This window comes from Lingula anatina, chromosome 6 (genome assembly GCF_051362555.1).
Source record: "Lingula anatina isolate TDL-2025a chromosome 6, LinAna3.0, whole genome shotgun sequence".
In the NCBI taxonomy this organism is placed as follows: Eukaryota; Metazoa; Brachiopoda; class Lingulata; order Lingulida; family Lingulidae; genus Lingula; species Lingula anatina.
In genome coordinates, this window is record NC_141772.1 from 1,024,034 (window position 1) to 1,036,958 (window position 12,925).

Consider the following 12,925-nt stretch of genomic DNA (forward strand, 5'->3'; position numbering starts at 1 on the left):
GTAGGAAGAGGTCACTTTCTTTACTGTCAGAGGGGTGTAAAATAGGTTTAAATATAAGTAAAGGCTATAAAAACAACTTTAAAATACATCGACAAAAATGCCGAAAGGCGGGCATTCTGTCGGTTGATGATCTAAGGAATTTTGTTATGTTCTTGATTATCCCTAGCATGGTCTTTCATTTGTTGGACATTAAAATGTGTTTTTACCACCTTCAGAGATAAGATAAGGTGGGGCAGATTTTTTGACAACCAGACTATAAATACCACAAAATAATCTCACTGAATATTCCATTAAATGATTATTAAATACTCAGTGCCCGTTTCGACCTTCTTATCCTTTCAAAACATTGCTCTCAGACACGTTTAATGAATCATTTTGGGACCATCTTTCTGTCTGAGCGACTTTTTTTGTACATCACCTTATGCAGTTTAAATAAGTAATGGTTGGTTAAATGCTAGACGGCTGTAGAAGACATTTGGGAAATTAATTAATTATATCCCATCTACTGTCCTTGTAAAGGAGAACAGAGCGACAAATGGGTTGATCAATACTTTGGCCAGACATTTTCTGCGAGCACCATAGAGAATATGGTATATATATATTGCATGATAGCCTTGCCAACATCTTAGCCACAATTCGTTATTTTCAGACAATGTTCGTGAAGAGAGTGATGTAAGTGACGCAATAGGAAGATTTAATACAAATAATGCAATATTTGTCTATCACAATCACGAAATTGTCATACTTAACTGAAATTGACCACTTAGTTGCCTGCCAAATGCAAGCGTTTCTTATACAGACAATTATCCCAAGTCACAAAGTTAAAGTCCCTTTATAAGGTCCGAGGTACAATGTGGCAAGTATAAACGAGTAAAATTTTAGCACTGGTGTTGAGAAACAATAATTGTGCTTTGTACTTTATTAGCATCTCTATCGCAATCTATGGCACTGACACAGAGTTCAAAGGTCAGTTCCTAATCCAGTGAAAATAGCTGTCTTTTCTGGAATACAGTTCAAACCAGCATGAAGACATTTGGGAACGGCAAAGCGGGTAAAAGCACGAATTAAATTGGTCCTTATCTTGTTTCTTATGCCTCCAGTCAAATTGCCCTCCATTCTAGTGGGCAGGCATAAAGCTCCTGTCGTATAAGTAATTGCAAATCAAATCTATTGTCTATTTCTTTCTTTTCTTTTGTTTTTTCTTATTGCATCACTTAGATTTTTATTATATAAATGTGTTTGCACCTGTGTGTGTGTGTGTGTGTGTGTGTGTGTGTGTGTGTGTGTGTGTGTGTGTGCGCGCGCGCGCGCTTGGGTCCAGCTTTGTCAGCAAAATATTCTGTGAAATTTGAGAAAAGGCTAGCGCCTCTCTTGCCTCGCACTGGCTTCGGCCATGAAGTTGGTAAGCAATGCTGGAAATGTATGGAAATGTTACCGACTTTTGTTTTTTGTTTCCAGTGTCTAAAACGGTAGAAGGTAGATCAGCGTTTAGTTTTTGATCAACTGCGTATAAATACTCTTCTTTGGTACCTAGTTGTGGGGGAATATTTTTACGATTTTTTTCATCGAAAATACCAAAAATAACCGTTATGCATGGCGAGACATTTCTTTAATACCTTTTGTGGCTAGGATTTGACGCTCTGCGAAAATGACCTTTTCTGTGTTGATAATGATTTTATTTGCATGTTATTTACATATGTATACATGACACTGAATGAACATCTGTGATCCATGTGTGTATTTCTAACACGTTTTTTCGTCTTAATGAAGTTTTCATATAATTGATCAAAATAGTCTTACAGTTAACAAACCTGTGTGTCAAAAATTTCTTGTACACTCAATGATAATGAAATATCTTAATACTAAAAATCATAAAAATAAGACTTACGTGTTAGAATGAATATTTTGATAAAACTTGTTGGTCTGATAATTTTTAGAATAAAATAACCCGGAATGATAATGGAAACAGAATACCAAAAATAACACCCGAATTTTTTGTGGAGATAAACAGAAATACACGTCTAAACTATCCTAGCGATTTTAAAATGTCATATATAATTAATATAAAACTATATACTTTCAAGTCTATTTTGCTGCAATACACTTTTTTTTAAAGTGTGATTACTTTTAAAGGTGGCAACAGGCTGTATGAATGTACGAGATATGTTCTCCTAATCAAATCAAGATTGGCTGGAAAATGCCAAATTCTTGTGATACAAATTGTTACTGTCAATGTCACCGCCCAACAAATCATTTTTCGAAACGCACTTCCTTAGAGTAGCGTTTCTCGTCCAACTTGTTCCCCCATAAAAGCAATTTCAGATCCCTTTTGTAAACAAGTGTTGAATGCAGACGATCATAGACTAAATCCAATATGGCGGCGTTCCCCTGTATGCCACCGTCGTGCGGGTGAAGTTGGGACATCGGCGCACGACGCTCTGAGCGTCCGATCTCGTTAAAGCACAACTTTAAAGTGCTGAGACAAGTGTTGTTGTCCAAAGCCTCAAGGAGATCCAGGAATCCTTGTTTTCCAATACCACACATGTTCAGACAAAGTGTTTTAAGGGAACTGTTATGTGACAACATGGCAGCAAGAGCCTCGGCGCCAGAATCTCCTAAGTGATTCATTCCTAAATCTAGCGACAGCAGAGTTTTATTCTCCGTTAATGATTGCGCAATGGCACCAGCGGCTTCCTTCGTGAAGCCACATTTCTCTAAATTGAGAAACTGAAGAGTCGTGTTTCTTGACAACATCGTACCAATATGGAACGCTGCGTTGTCACCAATATCGTTGGACGATAAGTCCAGAACAAGGAGGCCAGTGTTTCTCTCCAGTGCCCTAGAAAGTGCTCTACACCCTAGAAATGCGATATTATTTCCACGCAAGCGTAATTTTTTCAGCGCAGATCTATTTCCTAACAGCTGTGCTATGTGATCGCAGTCTCTGTCGTCCAACTCGTTAAATCCTAAATCCAACTCTCGCAGGGTGCCGTTTCCCACGAGATTTTGAACTATATCGCTGCAACCATCGTGCGAGATTCTCGTGTCCGTCAGATTTAGAGACTTCAGCGACGTGTTTTTATGCAGCGCATTCGAGAAGGCACGCGCTGCCTCGTTGGTCATGGGATTCATTCGAACGTCCAACTTCAGTAAACTCTTATTTACTTGCAACGCTGACGCCAATCTTTCCATCCCATCACTGTCGATGCAGTTTTTAGGGATGCTGAGTTCTGATACACACCCGTATTTCTCCAACACGGACGCCAACACGGACGCTCCATCGTCGCCTAGGTTTTGGTCGTATATATCCAGTGATATAACTGGGACGTATTTTTCCGGACTTTCACAGCTGTCCGTCAGACAACCATCCATCTGGAGATTTTGCTCGATCATGTCAGTGAATTCCCGCGCTAATGCCACCGAAGCGCGTGGATTATCGCAGCTGGTCAGACGCGGGAAATAGCCTGGCGGAGTCGGGAGGGTGATGATCGGCAGGACCTCTCCGGTTTCCCGGTCGTAATAACTGATATCACAGTGCATGTGCGCGGCGTCTAGAGCCGGTGGCTGAGAGTGGTGGGCCCTGAGGACCTCCCCCACAAGCTCATACGGATCCTCCTCCAGCGGATCCACATCCGCCTCCGTGCCACTATCCACTTCCGGATCCAAGGGCTTATTTGGGTTGTGTTTTTCCAGAGTTTTGAAAACAGTTTCTAAAACTTCCAAAATGTCCGCCAAAGCCTCGTGATCCTCGTTAAGACGCAGTATGTATTTAAATGCCTCGAACTCCGCCTCTCCTTTTGTGAATAGTTCATCAACAATGAAAATGTTCATTGTTTTCTTTCTCTCCTCCTGCAGAACAATTTCCTTCTCCTGCTCCGTTATAACTCCTTTACGAAACAAGTGGTGCAGTACATCTGGGGCGTTCAGTCGGTCTATCAGCAAGTAACGCATGATTTCTAGTATCTGACGATGCTGAGCGAAGAGAAACTCGTCCGTCAACATCCGGGAGTCCCGAGACTCGATGGCCTTGTACCGACTACTCCGCGGATACGTTCTGCTCATGGGGGAGAGTTCGGGGGCCACATCAGTGCTCTGCAGGGATTTCAAGTCCGGGATGTTCTCGTAATTGCCGAAATATCCAGAGATACGCTTTTTCCGCAAGGGGGCGGGGGCGGTATTGACGTATAGACGTGGGGGTTTGGGTGGTGGGTTGGAATTCGAGTTGGCGCTGCTGAAGGAGGGGCTGGGAGAGGGGTCGCCGCCAGGCTGAGAGGTCCAGCTCTCCGGAGAAGAAATTTGCGGGGAACGGGAGGGGAAAGAGGGAAGCAGATCCACGGTGTGAGCAGCGTTCGGGTTCTCAGGGGGCAACAAGTCCAGATTACTCGGGCGGCCAGGGCGAGAGAAGAGAGGCGACGGTTGGATGTCATCTGGCGCGGAAATCATGGTCTTTGGGTTGTCTAGCATTGAGCCTGATTTCCGCTTGGACATGGTGGACCATCTCTTCTGATCCCCTTGTCTCAACCGACCTGGAATGAGAAAAGATAATTATTACTCATTGATTCTAATTGGACGTTAAACTCCTGCTTAAAGTGGCCGGAAAATATAAAAAATGACCTGTTAACATCAATCTGTGCTATGTATTTTAATAAAGGCACTGGCTGCAAATATTTAACGGAATTTATGGACATTGAGGAAAAAATGACTCTTCAACAAACTGAATAACATACAATTTACGTGAATGATAAAACAAGTTAACATTTTCAAATGTGCCAGCTGCTTCCTCAACGTGTGCGATCTTTATACAGAGTTGAGAAGAGACCATCGCTACAGACTGTCTGCGGAAAATTAGTCTTATTTTGGTAGTTACTGAAGACTGCCCAATTATCTGTGCCTGTTTTCGTTGTGTGTGATCTCAAAATACAGTTAGGCGAAAATTACTGACACAGAAGAACTGTGCAATCCAATCTGGGGAAATATAAGTTTCATATTTTGTGGTTACAGTATATACAATACTGAAGACTAGAAAATTACTGCGGGTCCTAACAGAAATACAAAAGTGATCTATTCAGGGTGAAGAGGTCCCACTTCGAGCAGGGTACATTACCACAAACGCCTACCTTTCAGACCGCAGAGAAAAGACATCGAAATAAGTACAAATTCAGACTAAACCATCCACGCCTGCCAGCAACGAAGACCGAATATATTATTCTGTTTTCTCTGTCATAAGATGATTCTACACGGCAGTGCTCTGTTCTCGTCGACTGATGTAAGCCTGCAGTAACACATAATGGCTCAATCCTGTGATTTTTTTCACCTCTTAATCTCGCCGTGTTCTGCAGTCCTCTCTCTAGGTGATCGGTCTACCACAACGCGCTGTAACACTCCAAATGACCACAGAAAAAGTCGTCTTCACACACAGTAGCAGCTGGCGACAAGTCTGTTACACGTTCAGTCCCAAGAAAGCGTCAATTCACACGGCTTCTTTTGTCACAACACCTCCTTAACGTCTCCTGACACAAGGGGCTTGTTATCAGGTAATGTCCCCGTCGCCTGACACCCAGCGTCCAGGTGGCTATTACGGCCCACCTTTATCCTGGTCAACAAGCTACTTTAACAACCTGCTGGTCCGTGATTGCAGTCCACATGCTATATTTTATAAGTTAAGGATCTGTATATGGTGGTGTTGTGGTGCTAGTATAGATCTGCATTGGAGGATTTCTTTTGTTGTTTAAAATGTATAGATAGAGGTGTGTAGTTTGTTTTGAGCTAAAAAAGACGACAGTGATGAGAGAGAGAGAGAGAGAGAGAGAGAGAGAGAGAGAGAGAGAGAGAGAGGGAGGGGGGTAATATGTATTCTATTGTTTCAAGGACCGAAAACGCACATAAGCTTATGTTTGAACGGGATTTTCATTTGAAAAAAAAATTATCAGATAGCACCGAGCCCTTAGCCAACCGTAATAATAGAGAGGAAGACATACAATGGTAAACTGGTAAACCACAATGGGAATCGTTTTTTCCGTTTGTCAACTGGTAAAAATAATAAATGAAAAAAAAAAATAATAAAACAGCCAATGGTAGTAATCATAAAGTGCTCACACTAAGTATCTCCAGTGTTTATTGTTATATTTCCATCTAAAATCACTGGAACACGGAGGGAAATCACAGCCCTGAATTAGTTGAAGGGGCGTTTGTATCTAATAGGGTACCTTGGGCACCTCTGGCTTCATTTTGACATTTTCTTTTTAACTACGTGATAAATCGTGTCTGGCCAAAACTGTGCGATATGTTTATCGGGCACGAGTATGACGTCACTTTAAAATGTCCGATCTTGAGAACAAGTATTTCAAAAACTTCCTGACAATTTTGATGTATTTGGTCATGCTATTTACCGGCTCGTGTTGCCTTCATTTATGCTAGTTTTATGTTTGACGAGGTTTGATAACTTTTGTTAGAGGGGAATACGTATTCGGATATAAAATCGCGACACTTTAATACAATGCCAACCACAGTGGACTAAATATATGTTTGCCATCTTATTATTTCAATATTGATTCAAGTTTATCATCAATCTGCCTTTTACATTCTAGAATAATCTCATTACTTCTCATAACTTAACGCTATTTTTTGTAAATCTCCAAATAATCTCTTACTTTGTTATGGATCTGTGCTGATGTTGTGGCGACTCAGGAATCACAAATAAAAAACTTATTATTGATATTTATTATATAGCGATATTAAACTGAGAAGACTTTGAAAATGGTCACAATCATGGATTCAATAGGCAAACAAAAATACCTAGGCCTGTGCGTCAACATAATTAAATCAATGCAGAAAAAAAGGACATCGCCATGCCACCAAAAACAGTATAGCGCGTCTTTTATATTAATACGTCGGCCTAATATATATTAACATTCATGTCTATAGTATCACAGTTCACCCTCTGTATTCTCTGTGTCTGCTATCTGTGCTGGTTGGAATTCTATACTAAGCGACTTTTCAGGTCGTTAAATCACGCCGATGCGTGACGTTACCAATAGCGCGTGCTGTGTGACGTCATTTGGAGACTGAAGTCCCAGTAATAACTCGTGTGTATCTGGGACCATTATCAAATGACATTGTCACAGTGTCTTGTTAATCACAGCATTAACTATGTGGTCGTGTATTAGCCGCTCTGTCCTACATAGATCTTAACTATGGAAAACAACCTCGCAGAAACAACGCCGCTTTTTCTCTGTTATCTACCCTGCATACCTGGGCCGCCATTAAAGAACGTTTCTCACAACTCATAAATCATGAAGCTTGTTGTAAGCGACACGCTGCAGCTTGAGCCTCCCGCGCAGGTTCAAGCGCGATGTTATTTTATTTCATGGGCAGATCAGCTGTCCGTTGTAATGTAAAACAATCTAGCTTCAACTAATATAGATAGAAAATAAGGAGCTCTGCGGTACACGTATGAATAATTCTGTATTCAGCCGCTATAGTTTGATCTATATTCATTTTAGTTATATTATGCATATTTATATTAAATCACAAAAAAGGATAATACCGTCGTCATCAAAGTAGAAACACAATTGATAGGAATATTATCATATGATAAAAATAGGTTTTACTATGAGATTTTCACCTCTCCTTGTACAAAATTTATGGAGTCGATTTTTTAAAATGAAGTCTAGTGAATCCTGGTCCGGCAATCCCTCACTATCACAAGTCTATGAATACTGGAAATGGGCGAGGAGGGGGGGGGGGGGGGGGGGGAGGGGGGGTCCTAGTAATCTGCTACTTCTGTAACTCAGGCGCTATCCAGTGTCCCAGAAACTCGTCCTCTAAAAGAGAGGGTGACACCGAACTCTTTATTAATATGTTATTTTCCCTCGCTTTGTTCCTCGCAGTAAGTTATCATAAAATTGCAATTTACGTTCATTACACACTTTGCTTTACGGTGGAAGATGACCCACTGGACATTCCTGGACAGATAGAGATCGGCATTCCTGCAGCTCCACGTGTGTTATAAGATCTATGTCGCGATACGGTACAACCCTGGGAATATTTTTGAGATATTAATTTACATACTGTTTGTAACATATTTTTTTGCTTCATCAATTATTTACTTTTTAATTCCCCATTTTTTTTTGTGTCGCACGTGATTTTTAAATGACATAATGGCGATGAGATGATGGGGGTGGGGTGGATGGGCTCTGCACGGACTCTGCCACAACTACAAAAAAAATTTCCACACTCCATAAACAAAGTTTTCAATCAATAAATTATATGGAATTGGATTAAACCGCACTAACTTCAAAATTCTTCCTACATCTCCACCATGCCTTGTTCATGTTCCTGTCTGATGTACAACATGTATCTTTTTAAACAAGAATCGTAAGTCAATATCTTCCCCCCCCCCCCCCAAAAAAAAACACGTGCGCATATACCGTCATATCTCTCTCTCTCCCCCCCCCTCCCCTCCCCAACTCACCGTCGTTTTCTAGAGAGCGGAGATTCAGACCCTCAAATCAGGACTTCACGCCTTGGTGAATCAGGAAGGGGGAAGGTGGGAGGGGGGGGGTGTAACGATGCTTTATCCGCCTCATGTTAAAACCGAATCGATATATTTTCTTAAAGCACGACCTCTTGCCTACCTTCGTCTATTCTGTCATTTTAGTTACATCGAAGGCATCCTGTTTGATGTAAAACATGCATCTTTTTAAACCAGAATCGTAAGTCAATATTTTAACCCCCCCCCCTCCCCGAAACACGTTCTTGTCCACCGTCTACCGTCACTACGATAGTATTTTTTAATTTTGTATTGATCATTGAACTAACAGAATCTTCTGGTTGAAGTTGTCATAAAATCGAGTGGGAATTTCCTGTTCCCGTTTGTTTGAAGTTTTTCATAACAGAGAGCTTAAGTTTTTATACCTTTTGATTCTGCAATGAATACAGCTTACCAACGCCATATACAGAACGTGTACCAGCATTTCCTTACTTCTATTTTCAGATTGTTTTATCACATTACATCGGCACAGTTTTCGTTTTTTATGTTCTCAAGGCGTGATAAAAGCAATATATAGGAGGCAATATTATCAGTGTTAATCTATGGAGTGTGTGGGTAGTCTTAAGAAAAAATATCTCTACTATATTTTTAGAATCATGTGATTAGAATGTTATGTTATTAGAATTGAAAACTCTTATACTAAATTGTTTTACTCTCTCTCTCTCTCCCCTCTCTCTCTCTCTCTCTCTCTCTCTCTCTCTCTCTCTCTCCCCACTCACCGCCGTAAGGGTTCTCGTCCTGGAGAGCCGAGCTGCGCGCTGAATGGCAACTTGACAGCGTGTCTCCCATCAAGCCGCCTTGGACCCTCACAGACGCCAGAGAGAACGCATCCCAGTGCTGCTGCACCCGGCTAGCTTCTGGGAACGAAAATAAAACATGTGTCAACTGCGTGGAAAAATTAGGCGTACACTCCATTTGTTTTCACTTTTGTTGGTAATGAAAATATAATTGATCAATTTCAGCCAGTAGACAGATATTACATAGATTATAAACATGATAAAAGCGTCCCAATTCACATCAGCTATGCCATTAATAGTTTTATCTGGCGATGTCAGTGACGAATAACTTGACAAATTTTGAATTTTTTCACCAGGTCGACTTTTTTCTAAGCAGACTCATCACTCTGTGGACTCAGAAGGACGAGATGATGTAACCACACTCAGCTGACAGCGAAAACAGATTCCAAATAAACGATAATAGAAAGTGAACATTACAGCGTCTGTGAAGTTTTTCTTGAATGTCAAAGGTGACAAAAGCGAATATCAGACTTAAAAAACGAGATCCGATTAAATGATTCATGCAGTAAGAATAATCCATATTCATCTGTCTAGAAATTACATGTGTTCAGACACGGAGGACATTGGAATGGTAATCGGTCTAATTCGCGTCATTACGCTACCAGAATGTTTTTAATGTGGGACCTCTTTTTCGTTGGTAAACTGGTGACGCAATATGATTCAAGTTCATGTTTAAGCAAGAACAGTGTTATCTTTTAAAAGAAATCCTTTGCCTGGTGAAACATCCATCTTATTTTTTTTTGTTTAATTATACCACAGACATAATAAACGGTATTTGTCAGATGTCCCGAAGAAATCGGTCCAAAAATAAGACAAAGGAAATGTAGAATATGTCTGTATAAAGCAACAAGGGCATTATTATATTGAAAGCTTTGATATCCTGCGTAACAAAAACGCAATTGTCGTGAATCTATCACTAATGCGTTCCCAATTCCAGACACAGACGCTGCTACGCCACCAACTCGTTTATACACGGAGATTAAATAACTTTCGTTCAAGGACAAATAGAGTGAAGCATCTATTTTACACTTCAAAGGATAATTTTGCGTCCTCAAATCCCCATGAAGATGAGCCACGAAATGTGTGTTATCTATCATTTTGAAAAAAAAAACGTGGATCTTTCTTGAAACAAGAACTGAATGTTCTGCACAACGTCTCCTTACATAAGCTTGTTGTAGAACAGTAGGTATGGGAGGTTGATCTATCCGCTAATATACAGAAAATATACGGGATTCTCTCTCAGGCACACGCACAACGCACACGCACACGCACGCACGCACGCAATACATTGCACTTAGAACACTGCAAACAAAATCCGAATTACAGTCCACATGTTTCCCTCATATTCACGAGAAGAAAGATGCAGCTGAAACGAAGCCCGTTTTCTCCTTTCTATACATGTAGCCCCCCCCCCCCCCCCCAAAAAAAAAAGGATTAATCTTATCCCGGTGGCGTAATGTCACTTAAGTTGATGAATGACACTGTTGACGCGGCAATTAATAGTGAACGCATTTATCAGTGGCACCTTCTTTTGTCATCGAAATAAAAGAGAAAAGTTCACTTTCATCACAAAAGAAGAAGAAATAGAACCACACTTTGTAGGAAATGTTGTAGGAAATGTCACATTGACTTACGTAATCTTCATACGCGTCCCAGTTTTGCTGATACAAGTATTTTTTTAATGGAAAGGAAAGTCACTAATATTTACATTTGAGAAAGGCCGTATTTGCGTTTGTTTACCTTTGAAATTTGTTTTCAAGGTGACATAATTGAACAAAGAAAAAAAGTGGAGTGACAGCCGTGGGAAGAAATAATACAGACGTGTTAGTAGACAGTGGCGGCCTCTCGTGGTGCTCTTAATGTCGTCTGCTGTGACTTTGCGTGTTTAAAACACAACCATATTGAATTCAACTTCTGTCGTCCGATACTGAGTCATTGACAGATAAAATGTTCCTTGATATGCCAGGAATAAAACCAGGTATTTAGAAATAAAACGGCATCCTATTTTATTTCCTACCACACAAAGATGGAAATATCAGTGTTTTAGAAATTTAGTCTTGACTGAGAGCCCTTACTTTAGAGAAATTAAAATAATAATGATTGCAACAAGTGCCATAAGAGTGTATTTAGAGCAGAGATTGTTAAATGCAATTTATACACGATGAGTAGTGATAAAGGATGAACTCTCACTCTAGACAGTTCTATAAAACCGACCAAATGAAGGCCATTATTAAGATAGGTATAAAAAGGTGACAAGTGTAGACGGCCCTTTACATGCAATAAAACCCACCTAATATATGTAATGGGGACACAATGGCACAGCGTAGTATGCAGCTAAGGTCACGTAGGGTCAAAACTTCACGCATATATATTACTTTCTTGGTCATATATGTGTGGAGCGGTGTGTGTGTGTGTGTGTGTGTGTGTGTGTGTGTGTGTGTGAGAGAGAGAGAGAGAGAGAGAGAGAGAGAGAGAGAGACAGAGTAGAGAGAAAGTAAGAAAGAGAGAGAGAGAGAGAGTGTGTGTGTGTGTGAGAAAGAGAGAGAGAGAGACGGAAAGATGACCTACAGATGTACGTTTAAATGTAACGAGTTGCCACCAAAACTTAATATCGCTTTTTGCACATATATCAAATACTACTACCGTGTATGTATCACGTCCCACACGTTCGACAGAGTGACATTGATTCATCCACTTACACGATGCTGCAGGTATATAAATATCTGCTCGAATTTAATATGTCTGTGTCTCCATCGTGCAATGTTATGGTGGATGACATCAATATTGAGGCAAATAACAAGAGAAGATTTACCTGTGAAATTTTGATTGTGCTGTTAGGTATTGCGGTTTTATTTGAACATATTTTGTAGATTTTAGAACATATTCACATGCCTATGAATCCAAAGTATCTGTGTGTGAGTGTGTGTCTTCGAGAGAGAGAGAGAGAGAGAGAGAGAGAGAGAGAGAGAGAGAGAGATGTGCCGTGTACCTACTATAAGAAACTCTCCGGTGTTCAAAATGTCGTCCGTTTCTCACAATTATCGTCTGCTAATAATTCGATAAAAGTGTTACCCCATACAATGCTGGCAATCTTTCCAATCGGAAACCTTAAAAAACTGTCGTCTGATGAATAAACCTGTCGTCTGCCAAAGTAGGATTAATAATCATTACGAACAAAATGTTCCCTCAGTTTTGTGAACACTGACACAACTCCGTCCTCACTGTCTCTGTGAAATGAGATTTACGTCTGTTGTCTGCGACTAAATCCTAACTTCAGTGGACTTAACCCGTCGTCATTTACTTCAATGAACGCGCAGAGAGCGCTTAATAAAACGCAACATCATATCGACGGCTGACCTTACTTGAATGACGCCAGCTTCCATTAAGAATTAAAACCATGCGACCGCAGATGTTTAAAAATCCTCCCACTCAATGCGGGGATGTCACTCTCATAAGGTGAGGTAAGTGTGAGTTAAATTCACAAGTCAAGATGGTAAATTGCCCGAAGTCAACCTGTCAACATTCTTAAAATACAGTTGGCTGATTTTTTTTTACCTTGCCAAATCGCCTGATAGTC

At 40.5% G+C, this 12,925-nt stretch overlaps 1 protein-coding gene across 1 annotated transcript; it reads right to left on the reverse strand.

Annotated features, from left to right (window-relative positions):
- Window positions 1-1,649: 1,649 nt before the first annotated feature.
- On the reverse strand, window positions 1,650-12,356 carry LOC106162433 (uncharacterized). Its single transcript, XM_087015343.1, has 3 exons — window positions 12,338-12,356; window positions 9,271-9,408; window positions 1,650-4,526 (listed from the first exon to the last, which is right to left on the reverse strand). Exons 2-3 carry the CDS (start codon window positions 9,338-9,340, stop codon window positions 2,251-2,253), a joined length of 2,346 nt encoding a protein of 781 aa, XP_086871469.1. The 5' UTR covers window positions 9,341-9,408; window positions 12,338-12,356; the 3' UTR covers window positions 1,650-2,250.
- Window positions 12,357-12,925: the final 569 nt, after the last annotated feature.

Coding starts and splice junctions, on each gene's coding strand:
- LOC106162433 (XM_087015343.1), bottom strand. CDS start 9,340: ATGGGAGACACGCTGTCAAGTTGCCATTCAGCGCGCAGCTCGGCTCTC. Junction 4,527..9,270: donor GGACGAGAACCCTTACGGCG/GTGAGTGGGGAG, acceptor TTCTCATTCCAG/GTCGGTTGAGACAAGGGGAT.